The 25,273-nt window shown below is 32.3% G+C and overlaps 1 protein-coding gene across 3 annotated transcripts in view; it reads right to left on the bottom strand.

Annotated features, from left to right (window-relative positions):
* LOC126881273 (sorting nexin-8-like) overlaps positions 1 to 25,060 on the bottom strand; it is a 117,365-nt gene extending 92,305 nt beyond the window's left edge. Inside the window, exons 1-3 of one of the 3 annotated variants that reach the window (XM_050645454.1) lie at positions 24,974 to 25,058; positions 24,754 to 24,867; positions 6,377 to 6,634 (exon numbers count right to left, since the gene is read on the bottom strand). In XM_050645454.1, the coding sequence (XP_050501411.1) occupies positions 6,377 to 6,634; positions 24,754 to 24,775 (280 nt within the window). In that variant the 5' untranslated portion in view covers positions 24,776 to 24,867; positions 24,974 to 25,058. Of the gene's footprint in view, positions 1 to 6,376; positions 6,635 to 24,753 lie in introns of all 3 variants that reach the window. The other 2 variants (XM_050645455.1, XM_050645453.1) reach the window with 2 other exon arrangements.
* Between the last annotated feature and the right edge of the window lie 213 nt (positions 25,061 to 25,273).

Here is a 25,273-nt window from a genome sequence, read left to right as displayed (position 1 = left end):
TCTTGCATTTGTTTGGGCAACACTAACTTTCACTAACAAGGGTTAGGAAGAGTCTAACTTCAACTATGATAGTAAAAGTTAAATTTTATTTTTAAAATCAACTCTTACTGCTCGTTTTAGTTTGAGTTTACTCAAACTAGGAATAATCAACACTAATTGAGAATCAACTTGAACTGTAAGTAGATAGACCATAAAGTAATTTAAAAAAGTATATGTTCAGTCTGGCGAGGCCTGTAAGGAGTATTGGCAGTATATTTTAAGTTCTATATATCGTTTTTTTTTTCAAAATTTGTAGAGAAATTATATTTTTTTTAGTACTTAGAAAAAGTATATAGTGTTATATCAATAAAAAATTTCCAAGTTGATGTTGTACTTCAATATGGGTGAGGCCTGCCTGACAGGACTCACCTGTCCGCTGGATGGTTAAAACTGTATTTTGAGTAATAGTAATAATACAATAATATAATTATACTACAATCACAATAAAGATGCACTAGAAATAAACAAACACATTGAATGTTACGAGGAGCACTCCCAATTCATAATTTACAATATACACTCACCGGCACAAAAACCGCAATTTAATTTGTACTCCGATTTTAAAGATTCTTGCGTCAGTTAGTATTGTTATTATTCCGGTAATAAAATTTTTTGCTTGCATGACATTATACGGGGGTGAATGGAAGCGTTGTATTTTCAATAGTAATACCACTAGTGATTCAATTTTCGCGATAAGTCTGTCGATTTACTTCTAAACGAAACTGAGTTGCTTGAAAACACCACGAGTCCGTAGGACGAGTGGTGTTTTCTTTAAGCAACTCAGTTGAGTTTAGAAATAAAAGACAGACTTATAAGATAAATTAAATCACGAGTGGTATTTTATTAGACTATTTCACGAACAAAGTGATAGGTCAAAAATTCAGTAGAATGAGAGGAAGGAATTTAATAATAATACATTTGATCTAGGTAACCCAAATCTACCCATTTTTTGAATAATTCACAATTAGTCATAATCATGAAATATTTATTATAACTATAAATAATTTGTTATAATTATTTTTTACCTATAACAATAAATAATTTGTACACGAAAAAAATACATTATTCTCGACTATAATTATTATAAACGGTGCAATTGTAAAAATTTTGAATAGTATGACCGTTATTAGGTGGATACAATGTATTGTTAGTTTTATACGGTATATTTTCTTCAATGTTTTGGTTTATAACTTCGTTTGAAGTACCACCGAAACGACTCATTTTGACGTATACAGTTACAATAATTTTTTTGGCAAACGTCAAACTTTGCTTTGCGATCGGTATCCATGGTTACGTCGTTGAAAACACGAAGCTGATAGACCAATCAGAATTGAAAGACAGTTGGTGTTTTCGCGATAACACAAGCTGTCTTTGGTTTGTGATTGGTCAGATTATGTGAAAATTTTAAGATGAGTGAAATAGTCTACTAAATTTAAAAAATTCTGTGGAAAAAATTGGAGGGCTGATTTTGTTTTATAGCCCTGTCATATGCATGACGCAAGATTCTTGCGTCAGTTAGTATTGTTATTATTCCGGTAATAAAAAAATTTGCTTGCATGACATTATACGGGGGTGAATGGAAGCGTTGTATTTTCTCCTAACTTTAAAAAATTCTGTGGAAAAATTGGAGGGCTGATTTTGTTTTATAGCCCTGTCATATTATCCCGGAGACATCACTAATATTTTGTTGTTTGAATTATCCGAATATCTATTTTCTTGTAAGAGCTGTACCATTTTTTGTAAATAAAAACACTGAATGACTCATAAACATAAAAATATCTTAAATACAGGTTGGATTGATAAGATTAGAATGGCCCGCATGCAGCCCAGACCTTATTCCTATTGAGCATTTATGGGATGAATTGAAAATAGCTATTCGCCGTCATCCTAGACGTCCAGAAAATTTGGTACAGTTATTGCCCTGGTAGAGGAATATCGGGCTATTCCCCAGGCAAGGATAACACATCTTTATTCGATGCCAAACAAATTGCGAGTAGTCGTTGCTGCGAGAGGTGGACATACCCGCTATTGAATTGTATTGTAATTTTGTTTTGTGTTGTTAATTTTAGTGCGTTTGATATTTTTAATTAAATAGACCTTCAAAGCAGTGTTTTTATTTACAGCTCTTACAAGATAGGAGATATTTGGATAATTCAAAAAACAAAATCTTAGTGATACTTCCAGAATAATACAAAAGGAGTATGAAACAAAATCAGCCCTCCAATTTTTCCACAAAATTTTTTAAAGTTAGGAGGAAATACAGTGTTTCTATTCACCCACGTATAATGAATGCCATCTAAACAACCATTTTTGTTGCCGGAATAATAACAAACTACTTCAATACATGTATCCACAAACTGATGCAAGAATCTTGAAAATCGGAGTACGCATAATAAAGTTATAAATTGCCAAACTTAATCAAAGATTTTGGGTGGCGGAATTTTGTGCCGGTGATTACAGGGTGATTCATTAAGCATGTCCAATCTCTGAGTTGTAGATTCCAGACCTCAAAATATTAAGATTTAACCCAAATCACTTAAATAAAATGTGGCTCGTTACTGAGTTAAAGTCGGGTCCATAGATATTTCGCCCGTCGGCAAATTCAAACAGATAACATTTGTATGTTATGAAATTCGAGTATACCGATGTCCCTTTGTTAAGGCACATGCCGGTATTTTTACAACCGGGTTACTCATCGTAAATCAATCAGTTTAACACTTGAAAATGTATACTTGGGCATTAGTACAGTTAAAATTGATAGACGATTATATTTAGATGAAATAATAAGCAATAGAATTGAAACTTTTTTCTACTTTTAAGGACAAAAAAGCAAGTTCATTAGCGGAACGTGATTCAAAATTATTCTGCAGATTACAATTGAAGCAATATTTGATTAAAACATCTCATTTTTGGTGGTAAAAATATATTAAATACATATATTAATTTGTCTGGACTAAAGGTGGTAAAAGATGGTCTGGAGTTATATTTTTGTTTGAATTTGCCGAACGGACGATAGATAGATGGTGTCAACTTTACTGGGTGTTTTATTTAAAAATTTAATAACTATTTTTACCCCGTGTTTAAGGTACTATAGTTGATTTTTTAACCAAGAGGAGTAAACTAAAAAGACAGAGTCACACCCAAGAAAGTTACTAGAAAAGTCACTAAATACATCTTCTTTTTTGGGTGATCATGTCGGCCTTCGACGGTAATCCATAAATATTATATTATACTAATTCGTGGCTAGAAAGTTCTTAAAATAACTGCTTTTTATATAAAAGCAGACTAAAAATCCAAAAATTAAAGAAATAACGCAGAAAACATAAAAAATTGCCGACATAACTTAATTAACCTATGAAATGCCAAAAGTGTCAAAATTTCGTAAATGTCATTAGTGTCAAAAATTAAGAACAGTGGAGTAAACTTGCCTGCGGTTGGACCAATTAGAAACAAGCATTATAGCGCGGTAAATTTGAATCACTCCTCTTGGTTAAAAAACAAACAATAGTACACTTTAGAAGACCAAAAATAATCATTTTTGTCAAGAATTTTTTTCTCAGAACCTTTATTAAAAATGAACATAAAACTTTTTACACATTGTTATCTAACTCTTAGAGAGTGCAAAAAATATATATTTTTTCATTTATGCACGTACAATAATATTGTAGAGGGCGCAAAAGTCGAAATCTCGAAAAATGATGGAGGACAGTTAATCTCAGGATTGGGATATCTGAAACAAAAAAATCGACCTGCATTTGAAAGAGGAAGGTTTCTTACGTGACAATTTACCACAATTTGACGAAAAAATAAAAAATAAATATTTTTTAACCATGAAAAACTGAAGAAAAACCGGCGATTCATAAAAATTTTTCAAATTTCCGTAAAATCTTTCTTTTGGAGAATTTTTCACTAATGGTGGCAAACTGTCACGTAGGAAACCTTCCTTTTTCAAATGCCGTACAATTTTTTTGTTTTAGAGATCCCAATCCTGAGACTAACTGTCCGTCATCGGAACTACTTTTTTTCAAGGCCTCGATTTTGGCACCCTCTACAATATTAGTGTACATGCATAAATGAAAAAAGATATATTTTTTGTATTCTCCAAGAGTTAGATATCAATATGTAAAAAGTTTTATATTCATTTTTAATAAAGGTTCTGAGAAAAAAAAACTTGAAAAAATGCTTATTTTTGGTCTTCTAAAGTGTACTAGTACCTTAAAACTATGTGACATCTTTGCCATACTTAGCAGAAAATGGTGGTACTGTACATTCTACTAAATTATGATAAATAAACGTTTCTGGCAACTACCAGAGGCGTACAACAGAGGACAGTGTATGGTTGACCCTTCCCAAATTCTACGCTACTGGTGGAATTGCTATTATAGTACAATATTTCGATTCTCCAATACTGTCTAAGGTAAATAATATACTCTTTATTCGTAACGATAAAGTCATCAGTTTTCGAGATATTTGAAGTTGAAAATGAAACGGCATAGCTATTTTAATTAATGTATTGTGTCCCTTCATTTTTAACTTATAATATCTCGAAAACTAATGATTTTATCGGTTCGAATGAAGACTATACTATTTACATAGAAAGTATTGGATAATCTAAAAATTGCACTAAAATAGTAATTCCGCCAGTGGCGTAGAATGTGGGAAGGGTCAACAATTCACTTTCTCCTGTTGTACGCCTTTGGTAGTAGTCAGAAAGGCTTACTTAACATATTTTAGTTGAGTGTACAGTACCTACATTTTCTGCTAAGTATGATAGGAATGTTTAATTTGAAAATTTAAAAATTATTCGTATCCAGAACTTGAAAGTATTTGAAATATCCTTATCATACTTTCCAAAATGTGTAGGTGTTGTACACCCTACTAATTTATCTTAAATAAACGGTTTTGGCTACTACCAGAGGCGTACAGGGAAAACTGAATGGTTGACCCTTCACAAATTCTACGCCATTGATGGAATTGCTATTTTAGTATAATTTTAATCCAATATTTTCTATGTAAATAATGTACTCTTCATTCGTAACGATAGAATCATTAATTTTCATTGCTGCCGTTTCATTTTCAACTTCAAATATCTCGAACACTAATGACTCTATCGTTACGAATAAAGAGTATAATATTTACCTAGAAAGTATTGGAGAATCGAAATATTGTGCTAAAATAGCAATTCCACCAGTGGCGTAGAATTTGGGAAGGGTAAACCATACACTGTCCTCTATCATACGCCTCTGGTAGTAGCCAGAAACGTTTGTTTATCATAATTTAGTAGGGTGTATGGTACCTACACTTTTTGACAAGTATGACAAGGATATGTAAAATAGTTTTAAAGTATTGGGTAAAAATAGTTATTAAATTTTTAAATAAAACACCCTGTAACTCCACAAGGAAAAAGTTTTCCTGCAGTTGGCTGTATACCATGTAATACAAAAAACAGCAAATCCTGTATAAAAGGTATATTTAAAATCCCTAAAAAGGGCTACATCACAAATGCATAACTAGTTTTCGACTGGTTTACCAGTCATCATCAGTGCTTACGTAAAGTTTATACATCCTAACCACCAAAATATAGTTTTACAAAAATATGAGGGTCAAAGCCCTACAAACATGGTCCGTTAAGGAAACATCGGTTTAAAATGCCAAATAAAGCATGGATGTTTTAAATATTCTCAAAATGCCCCAGGTAACATCTGAGCTGAAGTGTGACTTGATTACATGGTGGAAGACAGGCAGCAAGTGTTATACATGCTTTATTTGGCATTTTAAACCGATGTTTCCTTAACGGACCATGTTTATAGGGCTTTGACCCTCATATTTTTGTAAAACTATATTTTGGTGGTTAGGATGTATAAACTTTACGTAAGCACTGATGATGACTGGTAAACCAGTCGAAAACTAGTTATGTATTTGTGATGTAGTCCTTTTTAGGGATTTTAAATATATCTTTTATACAGGATTTGCTGTTTTTTTTACCCTGTAACTCAGTAACGAGCCACACTTTATTTAAGTGATTTGGGTTAAATCTTCATATTTTGAGGTCTAGAATCTACAACTCAGAAATTGGACATTCTTAATGAATCACCCTGTATACATTGTAAATCCCAAATCATGATTTATAAAGTTCATATATATCATTATTCGAGAGTGCTCCTCTAACACTCAACGTGTCTTGGTTTATTTATTTCTAGTGCATCTTTATTGTGATTTTAGTATAGTTATTTAAAATGGTTATCTTTCAAAATTCTTCAATTATTATCAAGTAGACCACAATTACAATGTTTTATTATCAAGTGAAATAACTGTATTAACTAAAGAGCAAATTTACCTTTTTCTGTGCAATTTTCAAATAGTTTTTCTGCAACTTGTTTTCCTTGCTGGCACCAAGCTATCAAAGCAAGGGTTTTATAGAAATTCGTCCTATTTACATCTCCTACCGAAGTTCCCACTATCTTAACAATTTTTTCGATTTGTGCAGAAGACAGTTTGCATTTTGAGAGTAAACTTTGATAAACATCAGGAAGTACTGGTTGGCCTTCATTGGAACAAGCATCAAAAACTTGTCTGTACAATTGGGGAACAGAAGCTAAAAAATATCAAAGTTAACGAGTTTATAAATAAATATTTCTGTAAATTACAATAGAAACTCAAAAGCATTCTTCCAACCCCCTACTACCTATACTAAAATCACAATAAAGATGTATAGTCCAAGTAATGAAGCTTAAAATAGGACAAAACCTCGCAATTTTTACGGAATGGATCGATTTTCTTGAAAATTTGAGAATAAGTAGTGGATAGTCCAAGGATCAAAATCTATATGATGCCTAAAAGCGCTTTTACCATGGCGGTTGTTTCCACCCCATCTCGAGGCTGGAAATTTTTTATTATATTTTGACCGCAAAACTTGGTAAAAACGTTCATTCTAAGCAAAAAACGTTCTTACATTTTTTTGATAAAATTGATAGTTTTCTATCAAAAGTGTTAGTTTTATATCGAAAAAATCAATGTTTTTAATAAGTTTTCTGCTAATAACTCCAAAAGTTTTCGTTTTATCAAAACAACTTTACTTAATAAAAATGTACCTTTTGAAAAAATAAACAAAACCTTTTTTTTAATTTTCTTTAAGACCAATAGTAATCGAGCTATACTTTATTATATGTTGGCTCTTCTTCGTCAAATGCTAAATATTGTAGTTTCAATGTCAAAAGACGGAAAAACTATGCATTTTTCGAGGACAACTTGTTCAAACTGATTTAAAGTATGTACATAAAAATATCTATCTTCAGAAATAAAAAAGAAGTATTTAGCTCAAAAATTAAGTGACTTATAATAAACAGAATGTCAGTCCCTATTTTTTTTCCAGCGAAAAAGTGATCGCAGGCAACCCCCTAATCACCACCCTAATTAAAATTCGTCATTGACCTTATTCGGTCTTTTTTACTTATCTATTATTAATAGGTTCTAGAAGTTTGACCGGTTTAGAATGATTAGTTTAAAAAAAAAGGAGTTAAAAGCGAATAACGAATTTTTGTAGTTTGGAAAAATGGCCTTTTCTTCAGAATAGCAAGATTAGCATCAGAGATACGAAAAAATGTTTAAATATAAAATTGTAGATTATTTAATTCCCAAGAACCTGGTTTGCAGAAATTTTTTCTACGGCAAAAATTGAGTGAGCTATTGACAATTAAAACTTAAATTTAAAACAATAAAAACATGCAAAAACCACCTTTAGCAAGCCTTTCAAAGTCACCTCTTTTTGCGACTGATGATTTTAAAAAGATTTAATATTAATAGGCTTATAATAGACCTTGTAAAAACCTACAAAATTATTTTTTACTAAACTTTCTTAGATAAAAATAAAAAAGTAAAATCAATATATTTTTTTGAAAAAAAAAAAGGAGAAATCCAATTGGAAGCATAATAATGTAAGTTAGCTGTGTTTTTAGTCATTTTCCTTATTCATTCTTATTTATTTATATATTATTAATAGATTCTAGAAGTTTAACTGGCTTAGAATGATCAGTTTTTGAAAAACTTGACTTAATAGCGAATAACGAATTTTTGTAGTTTGGTAAAAAATTCCATTTTCTTCAGAATAGAAAGATTAGCATCAAAGATACGAAAAAATGTTTCAATATAAAATTGTAGGTTATATAATTCCCAATAACTTGGTTTGAAAAAAAATTTTCTACGGCAAAAATTGAGGGAATCGTAAATCAGTATCTCGAAAAACATTGATCTTTCTATACAAAACTAACACTTTCGATAGCGAATAAATGGTAAACTATTAATTTTATCAAAAAAATGTATAGAACATTTTTGCTTAGAATGAATGTTTTTATCAACTTTTGCGGTCAAAATATAATAAAAAATTTCCACCCCCGAGATGGGATGGCAACCACCCCCATGGTAAAAGCGCCTTTCGGAATCATATAGATTTTGATCCTTGGACTATCCACTACTTATTCTCAAATTTTCAAGCAAATCGATCCATTCTGTAAAAATTGCGAGGTGAAAAGCTTCGGTTCCTGGCCTTAGTACTAGAAATAAACAAACCAAGACACATTGAATGTTACAAGGAGCACACTGCCTTGGGATTACAATTTGCTATTTTATTGGGAAATAAGCCATGATTTAATTTAAAAATGAAATTTATTGACATTTTGACTTCCACTTCGGAGATTGTTATTGAAATACAAAATATTAACATTCTCGCCGCTAATAATATTTTAAATTATTTCATTGTGCGCCAAAACTATACTTAGAGCGGCAGTATCGTCGCCCCCGCTAGCGAAATTATTCCGATTCGATTTTTTTGCACAAACTTACTCAAAAAGAGGTCCTTATAACATATCCACAGGGTGCCGGGCGGTGCCGTGGTCGAAAAATGTTTTAAACAATTTTGTTTAAACAAATTCACAAAAATATTTTTTCATTTCCAACAATTTTTTTTTAGATAATTTGGGTCATTCTGCGCAAAAAAAGGCCTCTTGTCATTTTTCTCTAAAATTGACTGTTGTCGACTTATACGCGATTAAAAATTTGAAAAATGCGAAAATCGCCATTTTCAAGGCTTCATAACTCGATTAAAAATGATTATTATGAAATTCAAAAAGTGAAAAAATCAAGATTTAAATACCTTCTTCAGCGTCCTGAAGAGATTTTTGTCATTATTTTATTACAAAGCTGTTATTTTTAGTTATTAACAATTAGCGCTATAGTCTAACTGTATCGTCGCCCCCGTTAGCGGAACTATTTCGATTAGATTTTTTTGCACAAAATTACAAAATTACTTAAAAAGAGGTCCTTATCACATATCCAGAGGGTGCCTGGCGGTGCCGTGGTCGAAAAATTTTTTAAACAATTTTTTTTTAAACAAATTCACAAAAATAATTTTTTCATTTCCATCAATTTTTTTAGGTAATTTGGGTCATTCTGGGCAAAAAAAGGTCTCTTGTCATTTTTCTCTAGAATTGATTTTTTTGAGTTATACGCGATTAAAAATTTGAAAAATGCGAAAATCGCCATTTTCAAGGCTTTATAACTCGATTAAAAATTATTATTATGAAATTCAAAAAGTGACAAAATCAAGATTCAAATACTTTCTTCAACGTTCTGAAGAGATTTTTGTCATTATTTTATTACAAAGCTGTTATTTTTAGTTATTAACAATTAGCGCTATAGTCCAACTGTATTGTTGCCCCCGTTAGCGGAACTATTTTGATTAGATTTGTTTGCACAAACTTACTCAAAAAGAGGTCCTTATAACATATCCACAGGGTGCCGGCCGGTGCTGTGGTCGAAAAATTTTTTAAAACAATTTTTTTTAAACAAATTCACAAAAATAATTTTTCATTTCCATCAATTTTTTTTATGTAATTTGGGTCATTCTGAGCAAAAAAGGTCTCTTGTCATTTTTCTCTAAAATTGATTTTTGTCGAGTTATACGCGATTAAAAATTTGAAAAATGCGAAAATCGCCATTTTCAAGGCTTTATAACTCGATTAAAAATTATTATTATAAAATTCAAAAAGTGACAAAATCAAGATTCAAATACTTTCTTCAACGTCCTGAAGAGATTTTTGTCATTATTTTATTACAAAGCTGTTATTTTTAGTTATTAACAATTAGCGCTATAGTCCAACTGTATTGTTGCCCCCGTTAGCGGAACTATTTTGATTAGATTTGTTTGCACAAACTTACTCAAAAAGAGGTCCTTATAACATATCCACAGGGTGCCGGCCGGTGCCGTGGTCGAAAAATTTTTTAAAACAATTTTTTTTAAACAAATTCACAAAAATAATTTTTTCATTTCCATCAATTTTTTTTATGTAATTTGGGTCATTCTGAGCAAAAAAGGTCTCTTGTCATTTTTCTCTAAAATTGATTTTTGTCGAGTTATACGCGATTAAAAATTTGAAAAATGCGAAAATCGCCATTTTCAAGGCTTCATAACTCGATTAAAAATGATTATTATGAAATTCAAAAAGTGAAAAAATCAAGATTTAAATACCTTCTTCAGCGTCCTGAAGAGATTTTTGTCATATTTTGTTCATATCATTATTTTATTACAAAGCTGTTATTTTCAGTTATTAACAATTAGCGCTATAGTCCTAACTGTATCGTCGCCCCCGTTAGCGGAACTATTTCGATTAGATTTTTTTGCACAAAATTACTCAAAAAGAGGTCCTTATAACATATCCAGAGGGTGCCTGGCGGTGCCGTGGTCGAAAAATTTTTTAAGCAATTTTTTTTAAACAAATTCACAAAAATAATTTTTTCATTTCCATCAATTTTTTTAGGTAATTTGGGTCATTCTGAGCAAAAAAGGTCTCTTGTCATTTTTCTCTAAAATTGATTTTTGTCGAGTTATACGCGATTAAAAATTTGAAAAATGCGAAAATCGCCATTTTCAAGGCTTTATAACTCGATTAAAAATTATTATTATAAAATTCAAAAAGTGACAAAATCAAGATTCAAATACTTTCTTCAACGTCCTGAAGAGATTTTTGTCATTATTTTATTACAAAGCTGTTATTTTTAGTTATTAACAATTAGCGCTATAGTCCAACTGTATTGTCGCCCCCGTTAGCGGAACTATTTTGATTAGATTTGTTTGCACAAACTTACTCAAAAAGAGGTCCTTATAACATATCCACAGGGTGCCGGCCGGTGCCGTGGTCAAAAAATTATTTTTGTGAATTTTTTTAAACAAATTCACAAAAATAATTTTTTCATTTCCAACAATTTTTTTTTAGATAATTTGGGTCATTCTAAGCAAAAAAGGTCTCTTGTAGTTTTTGTCTCAAATTGATTGTTGTCGAGTTATACGCGATTTAAAATTTGAAAAATGGGAAATTGGCCATTTTTAAGGATTAATAACTCGATTGAAAATTATTATAAAGAAAGTCAGAAAGTGACCACATCAAAGTTTAAAACTTTGTTTTGTTTATTTATTTTGCAAGTATATTATTGTTTATTTATTTTTTTTGCGAATGGTATTCAATTTTTCATCAACTATCGATAAGTTAAATAATATTTTATAATAGAATCAATCACGGCAATTATTCTAATTCATCCGCTTCAACAATGGCCATTTTCGCATTTTTCAAATTTTTAATCGCACATAACTCGACAACAGTCAATTCTAGAGAAAAATGACAATATACCTTTTTTGCTCAGAATGACCCAAATTATCTAAAAAAATTGTTGGAAATAAAAAAATTATTTTTGTGAATTTGTTTAAAAAAAATTGTTTAAAAAATTTTTCGACCACGGCACCGTCCGGCACCCTGTGGATATGTTATACAGTCCTCTTTTTGAGTAAGTTTGTGCAAAAAAATCGAATCAAAATAGTTCCGCTAACGGGGGCGACGATACAGTTGGACTATAGCGCTAATGGTTAATAACTAACAATAACAGCTTTGTAATAAAATAATGACAAAAATCTCTTCAGGTCGCTGAAGAAGGTATTTGAGTCTTGATTTTATTAGTTTTTGAATTTCATAATAATCATTTTTAATCGAGTTATGAAGCCTTGAAAATAGCCATTTTCGCATTTTTTCAAATTTTTAATCGCGTATAACTCGACAACAGTCAATTTTAGAGAAAAATGACAAGAGACCTTTTGTGTTCAGAATGACCGAAATTATCTAAAAAAAATATTGGAAACGAAAAAATTATTTTTGTGAATTTGTTTAAAAAAATTGTTTAAAAAATTTTTCGACCACGGCACCGCCCGGCACCCTGTGGATATGTTATAAGGACTTCGTTTTGAGTAAGTTTGTGCAAAAAAATCGAATCGGAATAATTTCGCTAGCGGGGGGCGACGATACTGCCCGGTCTAACTAGTGTTAAAAGTGAAACACTCCCAAGTGTACAATAATGTTACACGCTAGACTATAGAGAGTATACATTAATGTTACACTTGGTGGCAAGTGTTAATAAATTTAAACAAATGTTGTTGCTTAGTAAAAAAATTCTTCTAATAATTTAATTTAATCTGAGTCATTGATATTGGCAATTCAGACATATAATTTTTTTTAGATAATTTGGGTCATTCTGAGCAAAAAAGGTCTCTTGTCATTTTTCTCTAAAATTGACTGTTGTCGACTTATACGCGATTAAAAATGATTATTATGAAATTCAAAAAGTGAAAAAATCAAGATTTAAATACCTTCTTCAGCGTCCTGAAGAGATTTTTGTCATTATTTTATTACAAAGCTGTTATTTTTAGTTATTAACAATTAGCGCTATAGTCTAACTGTATCGTCGCCCCCGTTAGCGGAACTATTTCGATTAGATTTTTTTGCACAAAATTACTCAAAAAGAGGTCCTTATAACATATCCAGAGGGTGCCTGGCGGTGCCGTGGTCGAAAAATTTTTAAAACAATTTTTTTTAAACAAATTCACAAAAATAATTTTTTCATTTCCATCAATTTTTTTTAGGTAATTTGGGTCATTCTGAGCAAAAAAGGTCTCTTGTCATTTTTCTCTAAAATTGACTTTTGTCGAGTTATACGCGATTAAAAATTTGAAAAATGCGAAAATCGCCATTTTCAAGGCTTTATAACTCGATTAAAAATTATTATTATGAAATTCAAAAAGTGACAAAATCAAGATTCAAATACTTTCTTCAACGTCCTGAAGAGATTTTTGTCATTATTTTATTACAAAGCTGTTATTTTTAGTTATTAACAATTAGCGCTATAGTCCAACTGTATTGTCGCCCCCGTTAGCGGAACTATTTTGATTAGATTTGTTTGCACAAACTTACTCAAAAAGAGGTCCTTATAACATATCCACAGGGTGCCGGCCGGTGCCGTGGTCAAAAAATTATTTTTGTGAATTTTTTTTTAAACAAATTCACAAAAATAATTTTTTCATTTCCAACAATTTTTTTTAGATAATTTGGGTCATTCTAAGCAAAAAAGGTCTCTTGTAGTTTTTGTCTCAAATTGATTGTTGTCGAGTTATACGCGATTTAAAATGTGAAAAATGGGAAATTGGCCATTTTTAAGGATTAATAACTCGATTGAAAATTATTATAAAGAAAGTCAGAAAGTGACCACATCAAAGTTTAAAACTTTGTTTTGTTTATTTATTTTGCAAGTATATTATTGTTTATTTATTTTTTTGCGAATGTTATTCAATTTTTCATCAACTATCGATAAGTTAAATAATATTTTATAATAGAATCAATCACGGCAATTATTCTAATTCATCCGCTTCAACAATGGCCATTTTCGCATTTTTCAAATTTTTAATCGCACATAACTCGACAACAGTCAATTCTAGAGAAAAATGACAATATACCTTTTTTGCTCAGAATGACCCAAATTATCTAAAAAAATTGTTGGAAATAAAAAAATTATTTTTGTGAATTTGTTTAAAAAAAATTGTTTAAAAAATTTTTCGACCACGGCACCGCCCGGCACCCTGTGGATATGTTATACAGTCCTCTTTTTGAGTAAGTTTGTGCAAAAAAATCGAATCAAAATAGTTCCGCTAACGGGGGCGACGATACAGTTGGACTATAGCGCTAATTGTTAATAACTAAAAATAACAGCTTTGTAATAAAATAATGACAAAAATCTCTTCAGGTCGTTGAAGAAGGTATTTGAGTCTTGATTTTATTAGTTTTTGAATTTCATAATAATCATTTTTAATCGAGTTATGAAGCCTTGAAAATAGCCATTTTCGCATTTTTCAAATTTTTAATCGCGTATAACTCGACAACAGTCAATTTTAGAGAAAAATGACAAGAGACCTTTTGTGTTCAGAATGACCCAAATTATCTAAAAAAAATTATTGGAAATAAAAAAATTATTTTTGTGAATTTGTTTAAAAAAAATTGTTTAAAAAATTTTTCGACCACGGCACACGTTGGTCCTTTTTCATAATCTATGGTTGCAAAAGGTATAAAATTCAACTTTAAATAATCGGTTGTAATGACACTCATTGAATACCTAGATAACCAGGTAAACAAAATAAATCGTTGTTAGAACTCAACTCCCACCTCGAAGTGAACAATTGAAACCGAAAGTTGTACTTCTTTACCTAACTTACGTTCAGTAGTTTCAGGCAATTTACCAGCCCCGCGCCCTTTCGAAGTGAATTTAAGTGTACCTAAAACTGTTATTTTAATATTTTTTTGAAATGGAAGTCGAGCGAACAGGTATATTTACAATATTATAAAACAATAGTTGTACCTTTGTCCTTTGTTGATAAAAAAATATTTGATTGTAAAGATGATGACAGATTAGCACTAAAACAAGAATTTGTAAACATTTTAATAGAGTAGAACTTTTGGGATTGTTCGGGATTGTTGCTAAACTATTTTATTATTGTTACTTTATTTATTTATCTCTCAGAAAAAGTTACTCTTGTGTGCTCGAACGTGCTCTTTCTATATTTTTTAAATTTTTGTAGGTTCTTGTATTTTACATATACAACAATGTTTTACCTGTATACGAATTTTCAGTCCCTTGTATTTAGTCTAAGAGCTGGGAGGGGATTTTGTGCGTGATAAGTAATATGGAAAACTATATATTATTGAATTAGTTGTGTACATGACTTTCCCCAAGAGCCGGAAACCAGAGGGGGGGACGAGGGTAGTTATAAGGGGTCAAAGTAGCGGTATTTATTATTTTTTTGTGACGCTCATGATGGAGATAGTGCCCCAAAATTTGGGAATAAGTAGATCATGATATTACTAAGTAAAATCTCCAGGGGCGGAACGCTACGTGGCGGGCAAATGTTGTGATGCGTCACAAAAAAAAATAAAAACTGTAACTTTGACCCCTTAAAACTACCCTCATCCACAACTCTGGTTTCCGCCCCTGGAGATTTTGCTTAGTTACGTCATGATCTACTTACTCCCAAATTTTGGTTCTCTATCTCGATCACGAACGTCACAAAATCCCTTATAATTTTTATATTAACCCCTGCCCCCACCCCTTTGTCGGCACGCAACTTTCCGCCTCGGGAAATTGTACTTACTTACGTCATGACCTACTTATTACCATATTTTGGTGCACTTTCTCGATCATGAGCATCACAAAAAAATAATAAAAACCGCGACTTTGACCCCTTATAACTACCCTCGTCCCCTACTCTGGTTTCCGGCTCTGGGGATTTTACTTAGTTATGTTATGGTCCACTTATTTCCAAATTTTGGTGCACTATCTCAGTCACGAACATCGCAAAAAAACCCTTTATATTTTTTATAATTACCCCTACCCCCATCCCGTTGTCGGCCTAGCAGCATTCCACCCCTGGAGATTTTACTTATTTACATCATGACCTACTTATTCCCAAATTTTGGTGCACTATCTCGATCATGAGCGTCACAAAAAAAATCAATAAAAACCGCGTCTTTGACCCCTTATAACTACCCTCGTCCCCCACTCTGGTTTCCGGCCGTTGGGGAAAGTCATGTACACAACTAATTCAACATATTCCCGTATAGTTTTCCATATTACTTATCACGCACAAAATCCGCTTCTATCTCTCCGACTAATTGTGGTGTAATACTTTTGCAACCATAGATCGTCAGAAAGGACCACTGTGCGGCACCGCCCGGCACCCTGTGGATATGTTATAAGGACTTCGTTTTGAGTAAGTTTGTGCAAAAAAATCGAATCGGAATAATTTCGCTAGCGGGGGCGACGATACTGCCCGGTCTAACCAGTGTTAAAAGTGAAACACTCCAAGTGTACAATAATGTTACACGCTAGACTATAGAGAGTATACATTAATGTTACACTTGGTGGCAAGTGTTAATAAATTTAAACAAATGTTGTTGCTTAGTAAAAAAATTCTTCTCATAATTTAATTTAATCTGAGTCATTCATATTGGCAATTCAGACATACCTATACTACTTTTAAAGTAGAAGACTTTAAAATGATACTGCCAATATTTATGAGTTGTGTTCCTTTACGACTTTACTGAAAGATAGTTCATTCAATTACATGAAATCAACTTTAACTCAAGAATATCTGTCACAAAAATCATAGGATGTGATTTGTCTTTAAAAAGACTAATAGTAAGAACTACTGGCGCCTGTGTGCAAAAAAGGATTTTGGCGCCCCTTAAGGCATTTTGATAATGTTTTTTATTTATCTTTTTGAAAGTAGGTAGGTAGGTGCTTGAAATAAAGCAAAATAGGAACAAATAACATCATTGCAACATCATAGCAAATCTGAATTGAATAAAATTTAAGCGGCTTTATTGAATTAATTCTGCTGGACCATCTTGTCACACTTACGGGGTTTAAACTTAACCCGAGAACATTTTTTCTCACAACATCTCACCTTTTTGTGGATGACGAACCCAGAGTAACGTGATTTTCAAATTTTGTCCATTTAGATGGGGCTGTATCGTCGCCCCCTTTAGCGAAATTATTCCAATTCGATTTTTTTGCACAAACTTACTCAAAAAGAGGCCTACAAACAAATCCACTGGGTGCCAGACAGTGCCGTGGTCGAAAATTTGTTTAAACAATTTTTATTAAACAAATTCACAAAAAAAATTTCATTTCGAACAAATTTTTTTAGATAACTTGGGTCATTCTGAGTAAAAAAGTCCCTTGTCATTTTTCTCTTAAACGGATTGTTGTCGAGTTATACGCGATTTAAGATATGAAAATTGCTAAAATGGCCATATAACTCGACAACAATCAATTTTAGAGAAAAATCAAAAGAGACCTTTTTTGCTCACAATGACCCAAATTATTTAAAAAAAATTGCTCGGAGTGAGAAAATTCTTTTTGTGAATTTGTTTAAAAAAAATGTGTTCCACCTACCTCTACCCAAAGTATACATTTCCTGGTCTCATTGTAGGGAGCAAAGTCGTACTTTTCCACCCTAGGGAGACAAAGTACTTTTACTCCCTAGGGAGTAAAAGTAAAAGTGAGGTCATGGTATGTCATCGATGAAATAACTTATTGACGCCTTATATTATGTTCTATTTTCTATTACATACCTAAGTACCCTTATCCATTTTAACGTTTATTTATAGAACACACTGTATTTTGCAGAATGATAAAAAACAGTAAATTTGAGTAAATTGTTATTTTTATTTAAGAATGTTTACATTATTAATAATTTGACTTTTATTTGACAATTGACTTATACTGTACCTACTTGTGAGTTTTAGTTTAGATAATAATTACAGAAATAAATTATTTAAAAATGAAAAAATGACATGTTATTTGAGTGAGGTGGAAAAATCATATGTATAACATGGGAGGAAAGTGCCTTTTCCTCCCCTGAATGATTACTGTAAACTTCATTAACAGTAAACTTCATTCTCGGGAGGAAAAGTAGTACTTTGCTCCCTTGTTATACAAATAGCTATTAATAGCTATTTGTAAAAATTAATCATTTAATAGAGCAAAAGGCACTTTACTCTCATGTTATACATATGGCTTTTCCACCTCCCTCAATTAACAAGTCATTTTTTCATTTTTAAATCATTTATTTATGTAACTAACTAACCAAATTTATTAGAGAACCAAAACTAACAAGTAGGTACAGTATAACTGTCAACTGTCAAATATAAGTCATATTATTAATGTAAACATTGTTAAATCAAAATAACAATTTACTGTTTTTTGGCATTCTGCAAAATACAGGGTGTTTTATAAACAAACGTTAAAATGTATAGATACTTACGTAATAGAAAATAGATATTGTAAAGGGCGTCAATAAGTTATATTTCATCAATGAAATACCATGACGTCACTTTTACTTTTACGTTTTTTGTACTTTTACTCCCTAGAAATACCATGACGTCACTTTTACTTTTTTTGTACTTTTACTCCCTAGGGAGTAAAAGTACTTTCTCTCCCTAGGGAGGAAAAGTAAGAATTTGCTCCCTACAAAGAGTCCAGGGAATGCATACTTTGGATAGAGGTAGGTGGAAAACAATTTTTCGACCAAGATTCCGGCCGCCTGGAATCCTGTGGATTTGCTATAAGGACCTATTTTCGAGTAAGTCTTTGTAAAACAATCTAATCGAAATAATTTTGCTAACGTGGGCAACGATACAGCCTGGACTATAATAGCGCTAATTGTTAATATTAATTGAAAACAACAGCGTTGTAATAAAATAATGACAAAAATTTCTTCAGGATCTTGAAAAACGGGTTTTAAACTTTGATTTGGTGTCTCTTTTTGACTTTCATAATAATAATTTTTGATCGAGTTATTAAGCCTTAAAAATGGCCATTTTCGCATTTTTTAAATTTCAAATCGCTTTTAACTCGACAACAATCAGTTTTAGTGAAAAATGGCAAGAGACCTTTTTTACTCAAAATGGCCCAGGGGATATAAAAAAAATTTATTCGAAATGAGAAAATTATTTTTGTGAATTTGTTTTAAAAAAATTGTTTTAACAATTTTTCGACCTCGGTTCCTCCTGGGTCGAAAAATATAAAAAGGGAATATTGGACACGCTTTACCAAAGAAATGGAACACGATTTGTATGGGGCGCAAAGAAAATGGAAAATACTAAAAAATAGGAAAAAACCCATTAACGAATATAGAACTTTAAATAAAATAGAAGCAGAACAATGGACCGCCTATATAGAAGAACTATATAAGGAAGATACTATAGTACCTGAAGAAGAGGAAGAAACAGGAAATGAAGACGAATCCAACATAGACACAGAACTAGAAATCACAAAAGAAGAAATAAGGAATAACATACGTAAATTAAAAAATAGAAAAGCACCAGGACCCGACGGGATACCAAATGAACTCCTGAAATACGGAGGAGAAACCTTAATCGAAAACATAGAGATCCTCTTTCAAGAAATAATATGTAGCCAGCGTGTACCAGACCAGTGGAGGACGAGTATAACAATACCTATACACAAGAGAGGAAACAGCAAAGACCCTAGCAACTACCGTACCATCACCTTGCTGAGCACAACTCTTAAACTCTTAACAAAAATACTTGCCAATAAAATAAATGAAGAATACACAATTAGTGAGGAACAACAAGGTTTTCGGAAAAATAGGTCCACAATAGACGCCATATTCATAGCCAGACAAATTACTGAGAAAGCACTGGAATATAATAAACCTGCATTTATGTGCTTGATAGATCTGACTAAGGCCTTCGATTGTGTAAGATTGGAAGATGTGGTAAGATTGCTAAAGGAGAAAAATCAGCCCAACAAGATGATAAGGATAATTAAAGACATTAATACGAAGAACAAAACCAGAATAAAAGTCGAGAATGAACTAACACCGAAAGTAGAAATCAACTCGGAAATCAGACAAGGGGATAGCTTGAGCCCATTGCTTTTTAATTTAGTCATGGACAAAATCATACAAAAAATTAAAGGTACTGGAAAAGGATATAAGATGGCGGAAAAACAAATAAAAATCCTCTGTTATGCTGACGACGCAATCTTAATCTCCGATAACGAGGATAACCTACAGCGAATGGCACAAACTTTCAATACAGTGGCGAAGAACTACAACATGAAAATATCAACAGCCAAGACAAAATTCCTGGTAGTGTCAAGGGAACCCATAAGATGCAAATTAGTAATTAACAACGAACTAATTGAACAAGTCTAGAGATTCCAATATCTGGGAATCGAAATATGTAGTTATGGAGATGTTAAAGAGAGCGTCCGAAAGCAAGCAAATAAAGCCAATTACGTGTCATTGAGGGATGTCATCTGGAGGGATGACATGTCTGAGGGATGTCATCTGGAGAAACAAAGATATGAGGCTGGAAGGGAAAGTACGCATATACAAATCATGTGTAAGACCGATCATGACGTACGCGATAGAAACAAGATGTGGCACAGCAGAAACCAAGAGGATACTGAGAACATCAGAAATGAGAACGCTGAGGTCAATAACTGGGAAAACACTGAGAGACAGAATACCGAACAACAGAATAAGAGATCTCTGTAACATAAAAGATATAGTACTGTGGGGAAGACAGAGACGACGAGAGTGGAATCAGCAATGGACAGCGAGAGAATAGCCCGTATAGCCAGGGATTCGAAGCCAACAGGCAAGAGACCAATAGGAAGGCTCTTTAAAAGGTGGCGAGATAGCTGGCAGTCAACATCACAGCTATAAATACAAGCTCAAAATCGGTAAGAACAGGCCAAGAGGCCTATTATAAGAAGAAGAAGAAGAAGGTTCCTCCTGGCACCCTGTTAATTTGTTAAAAGGACCTCTTTTTGAGTAAGTTTGTGCAAAAAATGGAATTGGAATAATTTCGCTAACGGGGGGCGACCATACAGCTCGTTCTAATTAGTTATTTGATAGGTATGCGATTTTCAAATCTTGTCGATTCATCATTTGAGCGCCACACAATCGTTCGCTTATCGATGAGATAGAGAAGGTTTGTTCCAACACGACCAAGAACCGTCAGATTACCGTTTCGTTACTAGTTAATTAACGTTCTATGGGTTCCATGGGAACGAAATAATACGTTCCATGGTACTACGCAGGACGGTGATTGTCGTGGACCGTCCAAAAGTTCATGTTGGAACAAAGCTAGAATTACCGCCCATACACTATTGCTCAACCAAGGTAAACACCTACATGTTTGGAATTTTCCACGAAATCAGGGCATAGTTATGTATTTCTTATCTACAGTTTTGTCTACGGAATGGGTGTTTGTTATTTTTATAGCGGGATTTTTTATTTTATATCCATAGAAAGACTAATAATGTCATCCAAACAAAGTAAATCTGAACTATTTAATGTTTCAACTTTTATTTTAAAATTAATTTTTGCTTTTTGATTTTTTTTGTAAATATTTTTGTAATTTTTGACCCTCGGTTTTGGCGCCCGTGTGCATTGCACACTTTGCACATATGGTGGCGGGGTCCCTGTGTTAGTGATTCCATAGTAAATCACGACGAAAAACCAGGAAAAAACCTCAGGATACTATCTCGACATGATAAGTATTTGGTTTTACATTCAGTTTACTCTCAAAATTAACACCAAACTCTGATTTTATATGTTATGTATATTGTGGGTGTTAAGTGCTAGGTTTAAGCTGGTTAAAAAAATTGAGGAATACCATTGGGGAGAACTCAACAAACACAAGTTTTTAGTTTTATCATTAAAAAAAATTTGCTCGTTAGTCTAATATTTTGTAGCTAGTTGTAAATAACTAAGGCACCGCCTCGGTGTTGTTTAAAATAAAAAAAATGTTATTTTAAAATATAAATAATATTAATAATACATAAGTAGATATAAAAATAATGCTAAATAATATAATAATAATAATTTGTATGAGATACCACAAAGAAACAGCTTCAGAACAACATTACAATTTATATAAATATTGTAAATTATGATTTGGGAGTGCTCCTTGTTACATTCAATGTGTCTTGGTTTGTTTATTTCTAGTGCATCTTTATTGTGATTTTAGTATAATTATGAAATCCTACATATCGTCGCCTCAAAACAACAGTAGGATATGGCATATCCTACTGTTGTACGAGTGCACCGTATATGCTTCTATACACACACATCGCATCGGTCCAATATCACTTCTCGTGCAACAGTAGGATATGCCATATCCTACTGTTGCTTTGAGGCGACGATATTGAAGATTTTTTTTCTTTTATGGTCTTTGGGAACTGTGCCCATTTAGCCAGCAACACTTCTTGAAATCGACGCCTCACCATACACCAAGACCATTACGAATCCATCTTCTAATCTATTACAAAAACAATCCAGGGTAGGTAAGGGGAAAAAACTTTTCGCACCCAGATCGTTCAGGGTGACTATCCACATACTAAGTAGGGATACGGGGTAATATTAATTTACACGACTAATTTTATAATCTAAAGTTTCAATTTACATGACTTAACATAATTTAGAAGAATCCTAAAGATTGACGGTTTGTTCAAAGCTAGTAAGTTCATCAGATTATATGGGGGATAAACGTTTTCTTGCATTAGCTGCATATTCAACAAATTTCTTTTTGTCACATATTTGTCACATGCAAAAAATATATATGATCCAAGTCACTTATTGTATTGTAATTTTCGCACAAATCCGACTGTATTATAGTGATTTTATATAGATGTGCGGGATAACAGGCATGGCCAAATTTTAGTCGAGAGATAGTAACAATATCGTGTCTTGAAAAATCTAAACTTGTATGCCAATAATCTGTCGGGATTTTCGGATGTAAAAGAGTATACCTTGTCAGACAATTTACACAGTATTGATTCCATTGAAGTTTCCAGTTATCATGTAATCTGGTTTTACTTATGGTTATTACATTCTTGAAGTCCAATATCATTCAATGTTTCTTCGCCACTGAAAATGCAGTCTTTTGCCACCTTTTTCATTATTTTCGAGTCCAATATGAGCTTTAATCCATGTGAATACTATATTACACTGCATAGTTGTTAGATTAGATAATAGTATCTTTAATTCTTTGATTTAGGGATTTACGTTAACAGAATTTTCGTCTAGTTGATTAGAGAAACTTTTTAAAACTGATAATGAGTCGGATGATAGCTATGGTTTTTGCTGAAAATATTGATGTATTGGAATTCAATTTAAATTTTTCTTTGACATCTAGTGATGGTATATAAAAAGCACAGCCCACACCATCACTTTGTTTTGAAGCATCAGTATATATTTGTAAGTGATTAGGGTATTTTGCATTATAATCATTAAGGGTAGTTTTGCTAAGTGTGTGAAGTTCAGAGTATGAGGGAATTAGAATTATTGATGTTTCTAAAGTCTGAAAGAAATCCGACTGAGGTGGCTTGTTAATAATATTGCTCATATTGCAAGTATTACGAAATGCTGAACATAAGGAGGGAGAGGTTTTTTTAGAACAATATTTTGTTGTTAAATCGAGCTAGTTTAGTGCAGAAATTTTCTTACTTAATATCGGATCTTTTATATAGGATTTTAGAATAAACTTTTCAGATAAAAATTGTCTTCTGAGTTCTAAGGGAGGTTCTAGCGCTTCCACACGCAAAGGTTCATAGGGAGTAGAGCACATTGCTCCCAAACATAGTCTTAAAGCAGTATTTTGTATTTTTAAAACGTATTTACTGGCCGAACCATAAAAAATACACCCATAATCTATTATCAATCGGGTGAAAGCTTTATAAAACATTAAACAGGTTTGTGTGTCACATCCCCACCAAGCTTTCCGAATAAGTTTAAGAAAATTTAATCCTTTATAACATGTTGTCTCTATTTTTTTGGATGAATGGTTACTTCAAAGTAAAATATAACACAGCACATATTTTCCCGTTAAATTAGGCGTACCACAGGGTAGTGTCTTGGGTCCTCTCCTTTACCTATTATTTACCGCAGATATCACAACCACTGAAACAACCCAAATCTCAAAATTCGCTGATGACACCACCATAATCGCTGTCAATGAGGCCCCCATTATCATGTCTGCACAACTGCAAAATTGGAAACATGGCTCAACAAATGGAGGGTGAAATAAGTCAACCCAAGTTACTTTTACAAACCAAAGGGATATATGTCCAAGAATAAGACCACAATTACCAGTCACTAGTCAGTACAAAAGTTAAATATTCGGAATTAACCCTTGACAAAAGAATAACCTGGAAGCAACACATTCAAGCCAAGAAAACCCAGATCAACATCAAAATACAACAAATGAGCTGGCTTATGAGTTGAAAGTCAAAATGCACTATTGAAAATAAACTGCTCCTGTATAAATCTATGATAAAATCAATTTGGACCTATGGTGTCCAACTCTGGGGTTGCTCAAAGCAAAGCCATCAAATATCAAGACACTTAATACAAATAGTCCAATCAAAAATATTGAGAATGATATTCAACGTGCCCTGGTATTTAAGCAATAAAACCATATAGGAAGACTTACCTACACCTTTGGTAGAGGAAGAAATTAGAAGAATAACAAAGAACTACCTTGATGGACTGAGAAGTCCATCCAAATAATGAAGTAAGACTGTGAAACGCTCCTCTCGGATCTTCAGGACGACTGAAGAAACTATGTTCAACAGACAACAAATTAAATAGGTATATGATCATGATCTAATGTAAAAATATAATAGAAGGGTGGACATAGGACAGCTTCTTCTTCATGTAGGTATATATTTAACAATAAAACTATTTACTTATAGCTTCGATGAAGCAGATTGTAAATTAAAATGTGTAATATATTATAAAAAAAAATACAATACCAGAACTAAGATCTGTTGACATTGTGTAATTTCCACAACATATTAGCAAGTTCCAAATCCAAATAGCTGTCAACTTCTAAATCGTACTGTTTTGGAATTTCCACGCATTTACAACTAAAAATAACTATATGATAAGGCACTTTATGGTAGGCGGTATGATATATAAAACCGGATATTTTAATTATCTTATGAAATATGGAAAAACTTTAACATAACCTACATTACATGTGTTAATGTTGACAAAAAAATGACATTTAATACTGAGGAAATTTTGTTATGGGAATTAGCACACCTCTGACAGTTACGAATTCCGAGCAAGCGCATCTGCGGTCTATCTAACATTAGCGTATCAATTGTATAAAAAAAGGTTACGAGTCTAGTTTTACATGAATTTAAACAAACAATATAGCCCAGTAAAATGAACGGGAAATACGACGATACCGTGTAATTTTCAGGGGCAACTCCGAATTGCATGAAAATTTGGATTTAGGTTCTACTTCCCATCCACTTCAAAGTTGAA

This window comes from Diabrotica virgifera, chromosome 3, assembly GCF_917563875.1.
Source record: "Diabrotica virgifera virgifera chromosome 3, PGI_DIABVI_V3a".
In the NCBI taxonomy this organism is placed as follows: Eukaryota; Metazoa; Arthropoda; class Insecta; order Coleoptera; family Chrysomelidae; genus Diabrotica; species Diabrotica virgifera.
Note: the sequence above shows the minus strand (reverse complement) of the source record. Positions and strands in the feature narration are given on the sequence as shown.